Here is a 19,740-nt window from a genome sequence, read left to right on the forward strand (position 1 = left end):
GAATTCATGTGACAACTGACAAGGTAAGACTGCAGCTCTCCCAGTGATTCTCCAAGGAACTCTTGCACTGGTGTACGTCTGTATGCCTACTGAGCTCCTAAAAATTAGCAAGGGACTTCTAAGTCAAAATATGCGTGTACAAGTAAAACATAAGACTAGAAAACAATCTCTGGTTTATTGAATTCAGTTCTGTGCCATGTCAGCCTGCCATGTTCTGTATTCTTTTTTTCAGAAAGCAGTCCTCTTCTATGTTAAAAATTAAGCTTTTGCCTCAGTACTGCAGTGGGTAGTTTTTGGGGTGGTTTTTTTTCCGCAGAACCTTTACTTCACTAATACTTAGCTTTTTCCAGTTCATCTTCCACAGTGCTTAATGGTTGAACTTTGTGTTGCACTGAATTTTTTAGCAGCCTTTACTCATTCTCGGGCATTTAATGATTTACTGCAGTGACAAGATGTGGGATGCAATCTAAAATGGCTTCTATTGCTAAGTTGTGAGCACATACTTGTAGGACCACTTAAGTTTTTGGGGGTTTTTTTGGTGTCTAATGGTCTTCTCGTTCACATTAGTTAAATCTTAAGATTCTCTACCTCTTTATTTTTGAATAGTAGAAAATACGTTTATGCATCTTCTTCAATTCTCAAATCTTATTTAAAAACAATATTTTATTACTCTACAAATCTGTTCCATGATACTGGATTTAAATATGCTGTAGTAATTTCTTCTCTTTTTATATCTTCTATATAGCCTCTTTGAAGGGGGAGTCTTGTTTTCTTTGGGGTAGGGATACTGTCCTAACCTCTGTTTTAGAGGGAAGCTTATACAATTTTGGTACTTCAGTAAGATGTCTTATATTATCAGGAATCCGCTAAGATACCTATACAATAGGTATCTCTGTTCCTTTAATACTAAACCTGTGGTCCTGAATACTGCAAGAATTCATTCTGACAGCATTTAGATTTTGTCGATGCCTATTTAACTTTGATTTTGTTACTTTTATCCTTTCCCAGAGAACTAATCCCGCTTTCATTGTGGATTTTTCTTGCTAGCTGGTGTTATAAATACTACAAATCAAAGTTCCTTCTCAGCAGAAGGGCAGGTAAAGGTTATCTGACATCATTATCTTTATGCAGTTAAGACTGAGTCACAGGTGGTTTATTTATGATGTCATGTTTTTAGATAATTAAAATCCATACTTCTGTATTTTTTAATGGTAGCAATAATGCGTCACTAATAGTCTTGATAAGAAAACTCCTCTCTAACTGAATGACTGTATTTGAGTTTTTATTTTTGCTCTTACATTTTGAGGTTTTCTTGTGGTTTAACCCCAGGTGGTAACTAAGTACCATGCAGCTGCTTTCTCACTTGCTTTTAGAACTGAATATTATTATTTTTTTTAAGGCTGGATCTTCAGCTCCATTATACATCGAACAAACAGAGGAATCAGAAATAAATATAACGGATAGTACAGAATTATATGAGGATGGACAGCTTCTTGGTCGTTCAAAAGCAATTGCAACTAAGACAAAGGAGATTGAACAGGTGAGTCATCTTGGCATTTTGTCACTGATACAGTACCTGTGTGATGGTTTGATCTCCTGGAAATATATTGATCTTTTATTTTTTATTTTTTCTTCCTTTGTGAAGCATAATATGAATGTAATCTGATTTCTTGGATAGTGTGATTATAACATCATCTGTTTAATCATGAAGAAGCACGGCATTTATCTTCACATGGGAATTTGTGGTAGTTTTCTGTAACTCACATGCAACACCTGCCATTTTGTGAGCCAAGAAAATGACTGCTTCTTTGAATAATTGTTTTAAAATCAAATATAATACAAATAATCTCATTATAGATCAAATTATCAGAAATTACTTTTAGATTGTAATTCGCTTAACTTAAATATATACAGTTTGGAATTGAACACTATAAGCTTCCTGATGGTTGTGGTGGGGGATGTTTTGTTGTTGTTGGTTTGATGATTTTGGTGGTTTTTATTTTTTGGGTGGGGTGGGTTGTGTTGTTTTGGAGTTTTGTGATTTTTATTTTTTTTTTTTTTTCAAATCAGCTTTGAATCTCAGTGCCTTTGGCATTCTCTGAAGATTAAGAACCTTTAAGTTTTGCTTTGACTACAATGGTTTTTTTTTCTGTATATATATGCATAAGACACTACAGTGTTTTATATCCTAGATGAGGGAGGGATATTGTGTTCAAAGTCTGTATTCTTGTCTTCTATGTTGAGTACTTGGGGACTGATTTAATATGAAACGAGATTTCTATTACTCTTGCAACACTGAGTTTTTGAGGAGGTTCACTGGAAGTTTATTCATGTATTAGTCTTTAATGTCACCTCATAGTGAGGAAATTATCAAAAATCACCTTCAATTTCATTTGTCATAAGCAATCAGTGTTTCGTTTCCATAGTTTTGTCACTTTAAATGGAGAGTTTGGAGATTCTTCTGACTTGATCTTTCTGATGTAAATGCAGCTATGCCCAACTCTGGAAATTGCAATCGAAGTTCATAATTTGAGTAGGAGAAAGATTACTTTCTTCAAACTTGATGGGATTTACAATGTTTTCAGTGTATGCCTGGGATGGATGGAAGGGAAATACAGAACACTTTTGCCCCTCATGATTATCTCATAATAACATCTTCAAAAAAACAGGTTTCTTGTCTTGTTCAAGATAAGCTTATTCTAGGTCTTCATTTTCTATCTTAATTCTAGTGGCCTTTGTTCTGTTGCCTGCGAGCCCGTTTCCTGTGCTGTAACACTGTTGTTCCTTTTTTCTTGACATTTGAAAAACAGCTTTCTACTCAATTATTTTTTTCTTTCTTTCTTTTTTTTTTTTTTAATACTGAATTTGCATAGTAATGTTCCTGGTGAGCATGACTTTGCATGTGTGCTAGGTCTGGCTGGGATGGAGTTAACGAGAGCATGCTGTAACTATGAGGGTAATGATGCAGTTTGTTTATCCCTGGGTGTCTGGTTATTGAGTGGTACATGGCCTACATCAGCTACTACCAAATGCATAAACTTACCACTATTTAAAAATGACAAACTGAAAAAAACAGAGACTGGGAGCAGATTTTTAAAAAATAGCAATTGTGATTATTTAGCCTGATCATAGAATGGTCATGGGCACGGACACCTTCCACTAGACCAGGCTGCTCAAAGCTCCATCCAGCCTGGCCTTGAACACTTCCAGGGATGGGGCATCCATAACTTCTCTGGGCAACCTGTTCCAGTGCCTCACCACCTTCACAGTGAAGAATTTCTTCCTAGTTTCTAGTCTAAACCTACCCTCTTTCAGTTTAAAGCCATTCCCTCTGTCCTATCACTACATGCCTTTGTCAAAAGTCCCTCTCCAGCTTTCCTATAGGCCCCCTTTAGGTACTGGCAGGCTGCTGTAAGGTTTCTCTGGAGCCTTCTCCAGGCTGAACAATCTCAACTCTCAGCTTCAGAGAAGTGCTCCGGCCCTCTGATTATCCTTGTGGCCCTCCTCTGGACTCCAGAGGACATCCAGCAGGGCCATGTCCTTCTTATGTTGGTTGCCCCAGAGCTGGATGCACTGCTCCAGGTGGGGTCTCATGAGAGCAGAGTAGATGGGGACAATCACCTCTCTTGACAGGTCGTGCTCCTTGTGATGCTGCCCAGGATCTGCTTGGCTTTCTGGGCTGTGAGCGCACATTACCAGGTCATGTTGAGCTTCTGGTCAACCATGATCCTGATGAATCTGTGACTGGTTTATTTCCCCTCGGTCCTAAGGACAGGTTTATAGTGAAAACAGATGAAAATTTGGGCATAAAAACTAAATGTTGTTTTCAATGTGATGTAATGTTACTATGTTTGGTAGAATTCGCACTTAACCTGTAACGAAATCAAGATTATGTTCTGTAAAACGGAACGGTTTTAGTAACTTAGCTCAGAAAGGCCTGAGGAATAACTTAAAAAGATTTGGATTGCATAGAACTGATTTCTCCTGTTGTTGATTTAAATATTGAAGCTGTCAGCTTCTGTAGGTTCAAAATAAGATTTTAGAATGATACTGGAAGCATCTTGAATACATTTTATTAAACTGAACAAGCTTAATTTTTTTTATATATATAATCAGTTGCTGTGAATTTGAGAGCTAGACAAGTCGTGTATTTAATCATTTAAACTTAAGACTGTAAAATGACATACATGTTTTTCAGATAAATGTTTACAAGTAACTTCTGCTTCAGCAATTAAAAAATATGCAGGAAATTTATTATTATAGTCCTGATGATTTTCATAATTGTGAAATACTGTGAATCTTCCTGCTGTGTATGGAAGAAATCTCACTGTAGAAATTTATACACTGTTGACTTTGAGTTGTCAGCATCTAAAAGTAAATTTGGGTTAAGTCTGTGTGGCTTGACTTCTCTGCCTTTGACAAGGAATGAGAGAAGGAGCAAAGAGTGGACTAGAAACTAAGTTTGCAGTCCTGTGGTGAACTGTTTACTAAAAGTTCTTTGGATGAACTTATCAGTATAATTTATACTGATTTTACTACTGGTTAACTGAAAAAAATGGCTTTTGCACAGTAAAATTAGTCCTTAACATGCAAATTTAATACTGTCACTCATCATGCTGTATTGGTTTATACAAGTATAACATTTAAATCTTAAAAGTGAACTGTAGGCTATAATACACTTTAGGAATAGGAAGACTGACTTGATAATTAAATATAGAGTACATTTATAAATATATATAAATTAAGTATTTTGTAGATATAAAATATATAAAGCTTTTTAATAACTTGTTTCTGGTTATTTGTCTTGGAAGACTCAACTGTGGACAATACTTTTGTTCCATGGACTTACTTCCATTTGAATTTCATTCTGGCATTTAAAATAGCTTCTGAATACCTAGTTTTAATTTATTATTGCTGGAATGTAATTTTGTGGAAGAATTGCTGAACTAAAATACTTATTGCAAAGGGCTATGCTGCAGAGATGGTGAAGCTGTAATCCTGCGAAGCAAGAGTCGCAAAAGTCTTCACTGGACAGCTATTGAAGTATTTAAAATAAGCAAATAAGTAAATCAGGGTAGAAATTACTTCTTCTACCACTGAGTATGTGTCTAAGAATTGGTGAGGGTCCAGCTAGTGCTTGAGAAACAGGCTTGACCCATCAGAACTTTACTGCTTCCATCTCCCAGTTTTTTCTGCTTTCTCTGGGAGCACCAGATCTAGGGATGTTTGCTTTTCAGTTCATATTTATTATCCTGGTTCCCAGGTATTCTTGCTGTTCCGAAATCCAGATAAAGGCCTCTGCATTTTCCTCTGCAAATCCATCTGTCTCCAAAGCTCCAACCAGGAAACAGCAAAATTTTCCAAACATGTTTTTTCACTTCATAGTATGGTACTGTTTCAGGTAAACCCAGAGACAAAAAAAGGTGCTGACAGAACACATATAGTGTCGCAATGAGCAAACTCATTGCTGTGCATCAGAAAAACGGGCAGCCTGATGCTCTGGGCAGGAATGGGGGTGGCAGCTTGCTTTTATAGTCTATTTCTCTTAAGAAAAACCAACAAAATCATCCCTCAAGCAATTGAATGAAATATTCATACAGGTTTTCTGTTTACGTAAGTCCATCTCCGTATCTTGCATATTGCTCATACCACTGTTTTGTAAAGTTCCCTCTACCTTTCCTCTAAATTACAGTAACACAATCGGGAAATTCAGAATTTAAATGGAGTGTGATTGTAAACGGTCACTCTGGCTTATCAACAAAGTATTGCTATATTATTTGTTTGGTGGGGGACTTACTGCAAGCATTCATGTAGAATCATATAATTTGAAGAAAAATAAAGTTCTTTATGGGTTGACTATGACAGGACAAAAATTGTCAAACAAATGCTAGCTGCTGTTTGCTATCTAGTGACTATCTTTTAAGAATCTGCAGTAGCTTTGTAAGTATTAAGTGAAGCTGACATAGAGGAGAATAGCAGTTATGCTTGTAGATGAAGGCTCGGAAAGATCCAGATATTGTTTGAACAGAGCCAAGAATTATGTGTGACTCCCAAACTAGAAAAACTCCAAAGCATATGTTTAATGTTTAAGCCAGCCAGTATTACTTGGGAGGAAGAACATGGATGAAGATGCACAAGTGCTTGAGAACACTGCTGAACTGGGACTGTAGATCCTGGAAACCTCTGGTCTTATCTTTTAAATCGTAGGCGTTGTGCCAGTATCATGGAAACATCCAGGCTGGATGAAACCTCACCTGGGCCAATCTTTTGAAACAGGACCTTAAATCAGGTCATTCAGGGCTCTGTCAAGCTGAGTCCTGAGTATTTCCGGTGAGGGAGACCCCACTGTTTCACTGGACAGCCTATTTCAGTGTTTCACTGCTCTGTCTCTGAGCTCAGTTGCCATCAGTCTTGGGTGCTGTTGTCCAGAACATGCTTTTCTTTCCACCAAGAACATGGTTTCTGTTCCCTGCTTCTCTTGGCGGTTTGCTGTCCCCATTCTTGAACTGTGGAGTCCCAGCTCCTTGCTGTGGTCCCTGCTTTTGGCTGGCCTCACCTGCCTATTGGGACCTGTTCCACCTGGAGTGGGCTTAGCTGTTGTCAGGGAAGGGTTGGGTTCCTGGGACTCTCTGGCTCTGCCACTTTGTGGTTGCTGGAACAGGATCTTCCCTGGCACTTCCATGTAGCAAAGTAGTGGGAAAACTGATCCTTTCATCCTGGTGCGTCTTCTTTTCCATCTTTGTGCCTCTTTGCACTGAAGAAAAATTCAGCATCGTTAATGTGTATCTTATGTTTTAATATATCCTGTGGAGTAGGGTCTAGGTCCCTGATGTGGCTTTTCATGTTCTATTTGTAAGCAATCAGAAACATTTGAGAGAGTTTAGTAACAAAAATAGTGAGATAAGTAGCGTGTTGGGTTGGGGTGGTTTTTTTTGGTGTTTGTTGTTTTGGTTTTTTTAAACTAGGTGTTTTCTTATGCCTTTGATAATGCCTTTCCCTCTTTCCTCCACAATTATAATTTTGAAATTTGCTTTTCTGTGTTGTTTGAGCATGGTGAAGTAGAAGCCCATTACATGGATGTTTAAAAGATTGGTCTGGGTACTTGAAAGCAGGGTATCAGACTTTTGCATTGGCATGTCAGGGTCAGTGAATGTCCACAGGTTGCTGATGTAACAGTTTCATGCACTTTCTTATATTTTTGCATATAATAGCATGCAATATACGTTAAAGTATTGTTTTGGAGTTATTCAGTTTCTGTTTTTATATAGTTAAGGATCATCTTATGCTTTTAGCATGTAATGTGCTGAAGTGTGGGTTTTTTTGGAAGTGATGACAAATATGTCCCTGGTGTTAAATTCACAATTGGAACGATTGAGCGTCAGTGTTACACAAAAGGCTATCTCTTTGTTGTTCCTTTATGAGCATGAGTAGCAGGGATTCTTGAAATGTCTTATCTTGTCTAGACATCAAGTCTGCAACACTGTTAATTAGTCCGTTATTATGTGTCCAGTTTCTTAAATGTTGCATATGCAAGTTGAAGTGACATGGGGTTACCTCTGAAAATCTGTTATTTTCTGAAGATAAATTTTACCAAATGAGCCAAGTACTTTCCTTGATTTTTGGCAAAAAGTCAAACCTCTAAGTTTCTGAATGAGATTTGACAGTCAGACCTCCATTTGTCTATTACCACAGAGCTCTGGCATCTAAGAAGGAAGCATAGGCATTAATATTCAAGACTTTTTTTTTTTTCTTAATGGAGTTACAGTCTGAATGGATGCCTTCAGTTCAACAATATTTTTAATGTTCAGCAGAATAACTTTTTTTAATGTTCAAGCATTTGGATTGATCACTTGTTTACTTGACTTTCTAAGTTAATATTACTTGTTAACAGCCCTCAGTAGTATTAATGAGCTCTTATCCTAATTGGATGGCCTTCTTTCTGGAAGATGCTGAAAATCACAGCTTTTTCTAAAGCTTGCATTTGAAGCTTCATAGATATGGTGTGTAGAAAGAAGGAAAAATGAGTGTGTGGCTGGGTCAACAGGCTGTCCAGATTCTGTTTTCAGACCTGCTGTCTAACTCCTTTTCTGTTTTAGGTAAATCCCTGGCCTAGAAGTTGCCGTTAAGTAAGAAAAGCAGTTAGGTTTTAGCAGTTGTACTGTGTGTAGTTTCAGAAGAGCTGTCTCTATTCTGGGTTGTCAGATCTCTTGGTCCCGCAAGATCTATATAGCAGTAACTGAATTGTCTTTGTGTTTATTTAACGCTTTTTAATGGGACTCTGTTCTCGGGAGGTGCTGCTCTGAGAGAAGACTTGACAGCTCACACAGTGAAACTTTACATCGCAAGGACTTAGTTAAGACAGTTTTCGTTTTAATATCAGGCCATAAAAAAAAATACAGGCATTTCTTTCGTGATAAGATAGTTACAATTTCTGTAAAGTATGGAAGTACTTTACATGTCTTCTTCCCCACCCCCAGTCCCTCCTGTATTCATTGCTAGTTTTGTTTTGCTTCAAACAAAACTGTTTTACAGTGCTTCAACAGTGTAAAGGTTGAAGAAGATGTAAATATGAGGTAGCTTCCGTATCTTGCCTAAGAACAAGCTAATGAGAAACAATGGTATGTATATAAGAAAAGTTTTTTAAGTTCTGGATATGTTAGGTTTAAACATTTAAGTTTTAGCTGTTGTAATAAAGTAAGTTAATGAATTGGACCAATGGGAATTCAGGAAGGAATGAAGGAGGCTGTCAGAGCTTGGATGTACTCCTTCTTTTGACTTCAGATGAGCCAGAGAAACAGGTTGCCATTTCCTTAGATGAGCTTGTTGGTCTGCTTATGCTGTTGCTTCTTTCAGGCAAAATTATCTAGGTTAGAAAAAATCCCCTAATTAAAATATGAGTTAAGAGGTAGGTAAGTTATGTGAAGCTAAAGGAACTGGAACAGTAGCTAGAAAACACATTAAAGGATTATTTCTGATTATGGATGAGGTCAGAGATGCTTTGTTTCTGACAGGAGTAGACCAGACAAGAGTAACAGGCCAGATGAGAGTAAAAGATGTGGAAGCTGTAGATTTTGGTTCCCTCCTAGATTTTCTGTTGTACTTCAAACCTTGTGTACTTAATACACAGTAGCAAGGCCTTAATGATGGACTCATCAGTCTAATTTGGTGATAGCGTAGTAGGTATCATGCCTCCTCTGAGCTTATGTTTATGTTATTTAAATGTAAGATGTAATTAAGTGTGTTAATTTATTTTTTCCTAATCAGGAAAACATTTGTCTCAGCTTTTGCCTTTAAGCTTCTCAGAAAAATTGATGACTATTCCTTTACTTAATGATATCATCTGCCTATGATCTTGTTCCATCCTTTTGTGGTTTATTAGTTTTCTTGTACCAGTACCGCTCTCCTTATATATGTCAAATAATTTATTGCTTTTTACATATTCTTAGGCACTTTTTCTTCCCTATTAATTCTGACTTGCTGGTTTTTCTGCTCTCTTTCAATATTTATTCTAGACCCCCTTAATTTTTACCATTGCAAAATCAGGTCAATTAATTTGTCAGGGTTATTTGCATCTTTATAGTTCACGCTTGCCTTTTTTGTGCTGGGTTCTTTCTGTTTTCTAAATCTGAGCTGCTTGTTAGAAATCTGTTTTTTCATGTTTATGAAACTATGGGATGAAGAACAGAAAAGCTTTTGTTCAGTATCTTCATAGTATCATTGATTCTCCTTACAAATATATTGATTTAAAGCAAGATACTTATAAAAAGATGTGAAAACTTCAGCTACTTTCCTTTTCTTGTTCTTGGGTCACCATGTTTTGGAAGTTGCAGTCCTTCACTTTCCACTTGCTTAGCTATGTTCTCTTTCCTTTCCATGGACGTTAATGAATTACTTGGTATGCACTGCAGTGTTTGTAATTACAAACTGCTGCATGTGCAAAATCAGTGCAACTCACTCATTTTACTTCAGCACCTGAAGGTATGGTTTAATAAGGAAATGTATCGCCACATTTCAGCTTTTTGCCAGCAGCTTTTTTCATTGGAAAGCTGATAAAAAGTGTTACTTAATATGCAACACTCATAGGGCAATAATTTTAAGAGAACTTAACATCAGGAATGTATGCGTGTATCCAGTAACAGTAGAGTGTTTCTTACAGAGACTTAAATGAATTAGATAGAATCACCTTTAGCTTTCTATCACTACCTATCTATGGAAGATTTTTGTCTTTGACAGTTTATTTTGCCTTGCGTTTTTTTGATGTAAACAGTTTTTGGCTGGTGCTGAGTACCTTATTTTGAAGCTGGTAAACGCTTGGGCCTCAACCCATTGACAAATACAGTTATTGATACAGTTTTTGATGTAGTGATGCTTCATTTATGTGATCAAGCAGTACTGCAGATTGCCAGATCTCAAAGAGGACTGACTGTTTGCTTCCAGTCTTAAAGGAGATTGTTTACAGGTACTATAATTTGATGGCAGATCTCTGGAAGACTTAAATGAGAGAGGGCTGGTAGTTAGGTACTTGATAAAATTACTGGATTTGGTTGAAACCAAAGAAAATGTGAAAGAAGGTTGTACCTGTTTCACTCAGTGCCCAGCTGTTCAAATCTAAAGATCTACCTCTTGGTCAGAGAAAGTGAAAATCTGAGGAGTTGTCCATTAAACAGTGTTTTTTCAATCAACAATTAGCAGTGATTGTTTTGATTTACAATCTCTTGTTCTGTCATGAGAAACCAAAAGAACTAACAAAATATGAAGATGACTTGAAAACTATAGTACTGACTAAACTAGGAGGAAGAAAGATTAGTTTCAAGAGATGATGAGTGTAAACAAGATTGGAAAATGTGTTAGGAAGAGAAGAAACTCTAAAAATTGTGTGGGCCTTGATATATAGTTAGGAACTAATTATGAGAAATTGCCTGCTGAAAAAAACTGTCAGAAGTTGAGGTGCTTGGAAGGATAAGCAGGACTGACACTGGTGAACCTCCTGAGAAAGCCGAAGGACCAAACAGAAATTATGACTAGACTGAGCCTGGATAAAGGCGGTTGTTTCTGTGGGACTGAGGGTTATTGCTTGTCTGTGTGTTTTGGTGGTGGTGGTATTTTGTTGTTGGTGGTTTTAATAACTTGGGTTTAATTTAGAGGATAGAGGGAGCCTCTCCTCCAATTTTGTCTCCAGCTTTTTCTTGCTTTAACAAATGGACCTGAGAGGTGGTTGTAGCAGTGTTGTTTGGTTTTATTTTTGAAATGTTTTAAGGGTGGAAGGTATAATTCTTAGTTTGCTCAATGCACTGAGGCATAAAGTTTTAAGTTTTTAGTATTTTTTCTTTCTTATAATGTACTGTCTCTTGAAAAAGGCATCTGTAGAATTTTGGATGAATATTTCAGCATTACTGCTGCTTCCTACATTAAAACAGAATGAGAAAAGGATCAGTCCCATATACCTAATAATTAGATCCAGAAATTTAAATTGTCTCAGAAGTAGCTTTAGCTCAGAGAGCTACTGTCTAGCGTCTATTCCCTGCCCAACACTGATTTCACTTCAGCTTTATCAATATTCCTGATACAGTCTGAGCATTGATCTTCTGAAAGACTTTGAGATGAAACAGGAATTCCAGTGGTGCTTACAACAAGGATGTATGTAGGACAAATGGAGGACACTGTCGCAAAGGAAAGGTTTCATAAAACTGTATGTGACGATGGGAAGGTGGTAGCTGAGTGAACATGCAAAAGCCTCTGATAAGTGACAAACGAAATGTAGTGGCAGGAAGGAAGGACTTGATGTTTGGCATGGAAGCTGGTTACCGTTTCTCCTGCACTGACAAGAGCTTTCAGGCCTCAGGAGGTCGGAGTAGACAGCAACAGAAGAGTATCACACAGATGCCTGCAGGTAGGGAAAATCTGCTGAAGTTTGCATCTACAGGTTTATGGGGTTTTGTGTGTCTTTGTTACAGACTGTAGGGCTGATCTTAATATAACAAAAACTTGTGGGTGATAGTTTTGCTGGTGCATGCAGTTTAATCCTCTAATCCATTTGTAATCTGTTTCTAATCTGTCATTTTACGCATGAATCGATGTTGTATGTGTATACAATTATACAAGTATAGGATTGTCTGTGACCAAGGCCTTTGGTGACAGGTTTTATTTGTCTCCTGGTTCTTAAGTCTGTATCCCAGTGCCTAGCTTGATGTCTTCTTTCTTCTGGCAGTTATTTTACTGAGCAGGATAAACTCAATATATTTTAAAGATGGGTAGGCTACACTTTTTTTAATAGTTTGTTCTTTTCTGTGAACATTAGTGATTTGACAGCATTAATTGGGTGACATTTGAAAAGGAAGCAAATTAAGATGAAAAAGTGGCAATTTACAGAGAACTGTTGTATGGTTTTTGTTCAAATTATTTTGGGTGTGTGTAGTATTTATATAGGTTTGTATCTTAAAATCTTGGCATAGAAAGTATTCATTTGCTCTGACCTTTAAAATATAATGTTCTTATAGTTCCAAAAGTCATCCAAATTGGGAACTTACTTCCCTAAATGATATAGGAAAAAAGTTTCTGTTGGATGTTGCTTATGCATATGCTTCTTCTGTAAGTTAAGATTATAAAAACAGTAGATTTTTATCTTGGGGTGCAAATGACTAACATCATCATTTAGCACTGACCCACAAGGATCACTTTCCTGGGTTTTTTTTAACTCTTATTTGCACTCATGTTGTAAGTTTCAGTCCTCAGTTACTGTCTGGACATATACTGGTATGGATATCACAATGGCCCACTTCACAACATACAGCAGAAAAGCAAGGGGCAAGATTCCCCGCAGAATGACGATTATGGTGTGCCTGTTTTATCTCAATACTCTGACTTTAAAAGGCTAATAATAGAGTCAACCTGACTTATAAAATCAGAGAAGTTGAATACTGACACAATCAACTGGGTCATGTTATTCATGGTTCTTGAACTTCTCATGCTTCTTGAGAAGGTCTGTTTATACATTAATTTTCTGAACTATTGAACTTCAAGTACTGCTCTGAATGACAGTAATAACCTTTAATAGTTGGGTTTGATGCTGTTTCTCTATGGTTTAATAGGCTTGCTAGCAATCTTTCCCCTTCTCCTGCCCCCTAGATAGCTGAAATACTTGGTTTTATTACAACATGAAATGTTGTACTTATGTGGGTACTGTGTGTACTTATTTGACCATAATTACACCCCACAAGCACTTAGTATAGTAGATAATTTATGTTTTAACTTCTTCAGTCATGTGCTACCTAAATAAAAAAATATCTGTATAAGCATTTTTAAACACAAAATCAGAAATAGATTCAGGTATGCTGACAGAAGCTTTTCAGTGATCATCTTCAACCGGAAATTTGCCCATTTTATTACTTTTGTTTTTTTTCTTTAACTTGGCTTCCTGAAGAAACTAGCTTATGCAATCGCAGAGTATCTGTGCTGTGTATCTTTTGATTGTATTGTCAGGTTTCAACTAAATTCAATTTAGGCATAAGGTAAGATGATTAGTTGTTACAAGCTTTATGAAAACAGACAGTAGCAGAAACTGTATGAGTTCCAGTGGAGAAAGACTATAATATAATATGATTGCATCTCATTAGACATCAGAAAGTTCCCTTAAGCAAGGGCTGCAGTTGTTTTTTTTTTAAAAAAAACGAACCAACTTGTACTATTGCAGACCTCAGCTGCACATTACAAAGCGTTTGGTGGCAACTGTAGTTTAAAAAATTATGTCCCTGTGCTGTACTGTCTCCTCTGCTGGCACAGCAGTCTTTGTGGGACCTGGCTATCAGTCGGATCAGAAAAAAGAAAGAAAAATTTTTAGATATTTGTTTAACCAGTTCTCTTATTCACAGTGTGGTTCCTTAAATGTACCTGTTGCCACGAGTGAATATTGATGCTTTGTTGTGTGTCAAGCCACTACTGTCTCTGAACATTCAGTATCATGAAAGCATTGCATTAGACATTCCAAGTTATTTAAATCATCAGGCAGAAATCTATAGAAAGCTATAGTCTATAGTGGCATTTGCATAGTAACTTTATTTTTTGTCATAGGGAAGATAAAACTTGCAAAAATATTTCTGTTCGGTTTCTATCTAAAGCTGCCATGACCAGAACTCTCTTCTTCCTTTAGGACACTCACCATCTTCTAACTTCAATAGCCTTGGTTCTACGTATTTTAGAGAATTTACTCATTTGGGAGAACTAGTGCATCACTAAATACCCTCATAACAGCTTCTTCCAGCTGGCCTGTTGGAGCTGAACTTTGATCTAGTTGTGAATCAAGCTGGTACCCAGCTGCTCCAGCCCCTGAAGTTATTGAGTAGATCTTGAGAGGAAAGAGCAGTCCCAATAGCCAGTATTTTTGGTAGTAAGATAGCTTGGTTATGTAAACTAAATGGTGCCTTTTAGTTCAAACTCTAGCCTCTACAGCTCATTAAATAATTTGCTCTTTAGGAAAAGAAAGATCAAAAGATTTCTGAATGTTTTAGGTATTTATTGCCTGTCAGCAAATATGATGAAGAACTGGAAGTGTGCAATTACAGAGAAATGTTCCCACACCAAGGCACAGCTCGCTGTGAAGTAAAGCTGAATGCCCTTTTGAATGTGTCTGTTACCTGCCACTGAACAGGAAAGTTACAACAAAGACTTACGGTTTAAGATCTAAATGTCTCTGTTCATTTGGGGAGATGTGCGAGCTGGATGCAGCCTCCTTGAAACCTGTAATTAGATGACTCGCCCGTAGCTCTCCCAGCAAGGGGATGGAGCCTGTACCTTCACCAGCTCTTGGCAGTGACTGGTGCACCCCTCCACCCCCAACAAAAGCTGAAGTTCTTTCACACAGTTGAAAGGAGAGAAACCAGTGTAGGAAGGCATATGAATGCCAAGTTAGGAATCTTCCTGTCAAAGTTCCTGCTCTATGTAGAGAGGTGGACCATGCCAAAGGGAAGAGAGGAGGAGGACTGGATGCAGGAAAGCATCCAGAAGGCAGGGTCAAGAGGATACAGGAGTTTCTGAGGAAGAGGTGGAGTGGAACTGTATCTAGCTGAGGGATGAGGTGACCTCAGATTTGGAGGGTGGAGGAAATCTGGAAGAGATTAAAGGATTTGTGGTGTCAGGAGAGTTAGGGTTGGTAATTGGGAGTATGGGAAGGAATGAATGAGGGTGGGACTGGACTTGCAGTTGGGGAGTTTAAAAAAAAAAAAAAAAAAGAAAAAAAAAAAAAAAGTATTTGTGCCAAGATCAGAAACTGCAGCCAAGAGGGTGGGGAAAAGAATGAGATGGGGAACAAGAGGAACATGGGTGGAGATGGGAAATTAATTCCACAGAAGCTCTAAAGCCCATGGGCAAATGCAGTGGAGTTTCTCCCTGGCTGGAGGGTGGAGACGCTACATCATGCAAGAAAACTCATTGCTATTTCTGGTGCCAGAAACAAGTGGGGAGCAGTCAGGTGCTTCCAGCTTGGTGTCTTCCCCTCTGGATACCCTCAGGGCATCTGCAGGAAGCTACAATCGTAAGGCAGGAAATGCAGCGTTCCTGCGTCCAGTACCTGAAGTTGCTTACTGAAGAATTTGATAAACGTGTCAGTTACTGCTGATTGTTCTGTTGTCCTTTTGGTTCGGTTTACTGTATTTCTCAACTACAAATAAAAGCAATGTGAATAATTTACTAATATAAAGGTGACTTTTACATGAAGTTATTAATCTGATTACCCAAATGTAGGTGTAGCCATAACTCAAAATTACTCTCATTAATTTTTAAATATTTCTCATAGTTTTTCTCAGATTTACTCAGGCATAACTACAGCTCACTGTACAATTTTCCTTTTTCTTACATTGGTATTTAAGGATGTTCTCTTGCAACTATGTTTTTGCTAAAATCAGAAAGATAAACTCTTAAGATTCTGTTTCCTGTTTTGTGGAGGTTAGTTAGTGCTTTTTTTTCCTTTGATTTTCTAGCGACAGGATACTTAAATGTTTAACTCTGAGCTCTGGAAAGCTCTTTGACTCACGTTTGGTTTGGTTTAGGCTATTGGTTTCTTAAGCCTATGTATAAGTGATTGGTGCTTTTAATAATAGAGTGAAGTGTTTCATATTACATACAACAAAATTACTCGTCTTGTTATTTTTGCAATCTCCTTTTGAATCAGGAATTACATCTGCATTCCAAAATGTGACAATTATCGTATGTACACAAGTAAATATACAGTAAAATGGTTGTAGTATTGAGTCATTAATATACCTAATCCAGATGTGAGTAATCTAAGATTGTGAATTTATATGTGATCTGGTAAGACACATTTTTAAAAAATTAATTAAATACAGTATGCATTCTTGGTGTGTGAATTTTCTACGTCATTTGTCAGCCAGCATTTGGGGAATGGGGGGTGGTCAAAAAAATCTTGAGTTTAAAGTACTTATATGGTCTCTCATGACCCAGATAATTACAAAAACTCTGTTTTAGGAGTGTTCTTTTCTATTTTAAGCAGGATGGGCTTTTTGCTACCAACAAAAGCATGTATTGTTATAATGAGTTGCCTCTGGAGCCTTTTAATTTGTGTAGGTGTTATGTCATGGTAAGCAGTCAGAGCTGCGATTCCAAAGAGAAGTATCTCATCTACTGTAAAGATTACTCCCTCTTTGTTCATTTATATTGATCCAAATACATTTGTTATTGATGGGAGAAACATAATTTTTACATGTATGTATTTCTGACAGTGCAGTGGCAATGTAAGGTAACTTCTTGCTGGTCTTAGACCTGTGCTATACATTTGGGACTTTGAAGAATGTAACCTGTGCTTTGCAGCGCAGTCCTCTTTATTTACTCTGCATATAGACCAGTTTGTTCACTTCTTTGAATTATTACCTTTATTGTAAAAATGTTCCTTTTCTACTTTAGGAAAAGCAGGATTCTATCACTTATGACCCTTTTGTTAAAAATTCTACTGGGTATTTATGAAAGTCTAGTGCCTTTGTGGTAATATGGCTTGTGTCTTACTTCTTTAAGTTTCTCTTCAGTCGGTTGCTGTTTGTCTAAGTGTTTCTGAACAGTAAGACTAAATATTCTTGAAAAATATGCTTTCATATTGCTGAAGAGTTAAAATATGCGGAGGTCTATTAGGGATAAAGTGCTGAGCTTGGTTTTGTCCATTGTGGATCAACTAAGATTTTAAGAGAGGCAAGGTCATTTAACATATTAACTGAGTATGAATACTCTGTGTCTAGTGTCAGGTGAGGCTTTATGCACATAAGGATACAAGCTTTCATTGGTACGCTTGCAGTTCATTTCAATATGAATTGCTCAGCATGTGTGTGTAACAAGTAGCTTTTTACTGTATTCCCTAAAGCTGCTGTATTATAAATTATATTAAAGCTCTGAAATAACATGTGTGCATGTGTATACGGTGGGCAGTATTTGTTTCTGTTCTTTAAACAATGTTTCCATTTAGTTGTGAAACATACCTTTTGTTTATGTTTTCATATCTGATAGAAATGCATGAAGTGTAAATGCATTTCTGTCACAAGGTAATACAGAGGTGCTCAGATAATTCAATTGATGTGAAATAGTTAATATTTTTTATTTAATTTGGCTTGCTGTATTCTAAATAATTAAATCTTTTTTCCTCATTTAATTCTGTTTCCAGACAGTGTAGTTCAGCCAGATCTTTATTACCATGAACTGTTTTGTTAAAAAAAAAAGTTCTGGAAGGCTGCATGAAGGGAGGAATGCCTTATTTTTTCAGGATATGTTTGTACGAGTAACCCCTGTCTATTCTGTATCTTTGAGTGCACATGGTAATCTTGTATGAAGTAAGGTTAAAAGGTAAACGGCATGGTACTGTTTCTTTTGGCTATTGCATTAAAGTGTTTGACCTTTAGCAACCTATTTTTATCTTGGGCAGTAAACTGTTTAGTTCTGCTTATCAAAAGAGACTTCACTGCTCTCTTTTCATGCTGTTCTTATCCAAAACACACTGTATCAATCCAACATCAGTAGACTTTATCAGCAACAGCTATTATTCTGCTGAGAGATACAGCATAAAAATGTTTGTTTATATTGTAACAGTACATTTTATTCAATAAATACTTTCATATATAGTTCTGTGGTTTCCAGTTTCGTTATCTGGTTTAGATCTTCTTTTGTATTACCTTCTTATTAGCTTACTCTTTTGGGTGTTTTTAGCTGTTTGACTTAAAATTACTTGTTTTGGTTTCTGCCTGAAAGTGAATTATTTTAGACTATTCAAACAATAACCTATTTATCTCTATAGATAAGGTTAAGATGGCAATGTGACTGTGTTTGCAGATATTAATGGATTTCCTAATTATTTGAGGATATCTTCAAATCATCAAGGTGTTGGTGGTAATTTGAAATCTATGAATTGTTTATTTGAAGGGTCAGCTCCCCCATCCCTTTAGTTGTCTGTGTGATTTGGCAGAGTGAAGTTCTATGCATTGAACTGTTGGCCAGAGGCAGAACACAGCAACGTCTCTGAAGTGACCACAATTCATAATGCTGCTGGTGATACTCAACAAATCTTTAACCTGCGGGAAACTGAGTTGCTGGGCAGCCACTAATTTGTTCTAGCTAGGTTTTTTTTTCATTGGCTTGTTCATTTAAACGATGCCTTACTGTTGTTACTTGCAAAGAGATAGTGGTATAATCAGCCTTCCTGTCTTACAGTTAGAATCAATAATATATTTCATGAAGTAAATCCAAGAGGACTGAGTCTAGACCTCTGGTATCCTTCTATGAGAAATAGTGTGGCCAGCAGGACAGGAGAAGTGATGGTCCCCCTGTACTCAGCACTGGTGAGTCCACACCTCCAATACTGGGTTCAGTTTTGGGCCCCTCACTACAAGAAGGACATTGAGGTGCTGGAGTGTGTCCAGAGACGGGCAGCGAAGCTGGTGAAGGGTCTGGAGCACAAGTCTCATGAGGAGCAGCTGAGGGAACTGGGGGTGTTTAGCCTGGAGAAAAGGAGGCTCAGGGGAGGCCTTATTGCTCTCTACAGCTGCCTGACAGGAGGCTGCAGTGAGGTGGGGGTCGGTCTCTTCTCCCAAGGAACAGGTGATAGGACAAGAGGAAATGGTTTTGAGTTGTGCCATTGGGAAGGGTTTAGGTTGGATATTGGGAAAAATATTGGGAAAACACCTAAAGGGTTGTCAAGCATTGGCACAGGCTGCCAGGGAAGTGATTTGAGTCACTGTCCCTGAAGATATTTCAAAGCTGTGTAGATGTGGTGTTAGGGACATGGTTTACTGGTGGACTTGGCAGTATGAAGTTGGACCCAATGCTCTTAAAGGTCTTTTCCGACCTGAATGATTCTATGATTCTAAGTCTTGTCTCTTGAGTACTGGAAATAGCTCTCATTTTTTGGACTTAAAGGAATTTGTTGCATCATGCTGTTGTCACAATTTATAGATGTCAGGAATCACAGAAAGCTGCTTTTAAGCTATCTGAAGAATACAGAGCTAAAGCTCTCAAAAACTCTGACTCAAACAACCCCAACACAAAACTGTATTTGATGATCCCAGTTTTCTTCTATTGGTCATAATACTTTTTATAAGGACTGACTGAAGCCAGACTTGAAAAGAATCAAAGCCTTTCAGCAGATGCCAGAATCTGAAGACAGACGAACACTTCAAAAAGTCACGAGTGTGTTCACATATCTTGCCAAGTTCATTCCAAATCTGTCCTCTGTCAGTTCACCCCATCAGACAACTT

General features: G+C 37.4%; 1 protein-coding gene across 4 annotated transcripts in view; it reads left to right on the top strand.

The window, feature by feature from the left end:
* The window catches only part of PPHLN1 (periphilin 1), a 72,170-nt gene that overhangs the window by 38,276 nt on the left and 14,154 nt on the right, over positions 1-19,740 (top strand). For all 4 annotated transcript variants that reach the window (XM_040595233.1, XM_040595230.1, XM_040595231.1 and 1 more), the window contains exon 9: positions 1,400-1,540. In XM_040595233.1, coding sequence (XP_040451167.1) covers positions 1,400-1,540 — 141 coding nt within the window. The remainder of the gene's footprint in view (positions 1-1,399; positions 1,541-19,740) is intronic.

The sequence above is a fragment of the Falco naumanni genome, chromosome 5, assembly GCF_017639655.2.
Source record: "Falco naumanni isolate bFalNau1 chromosome 5, bFalNau1.pat, whole genome shotgun sequence".
Taxonomy (NCBI): Eukaryota; Metazoa; Chordata; class Aves; order Falconiformes; family Falconidae; genus Falco; species Falco naumanni.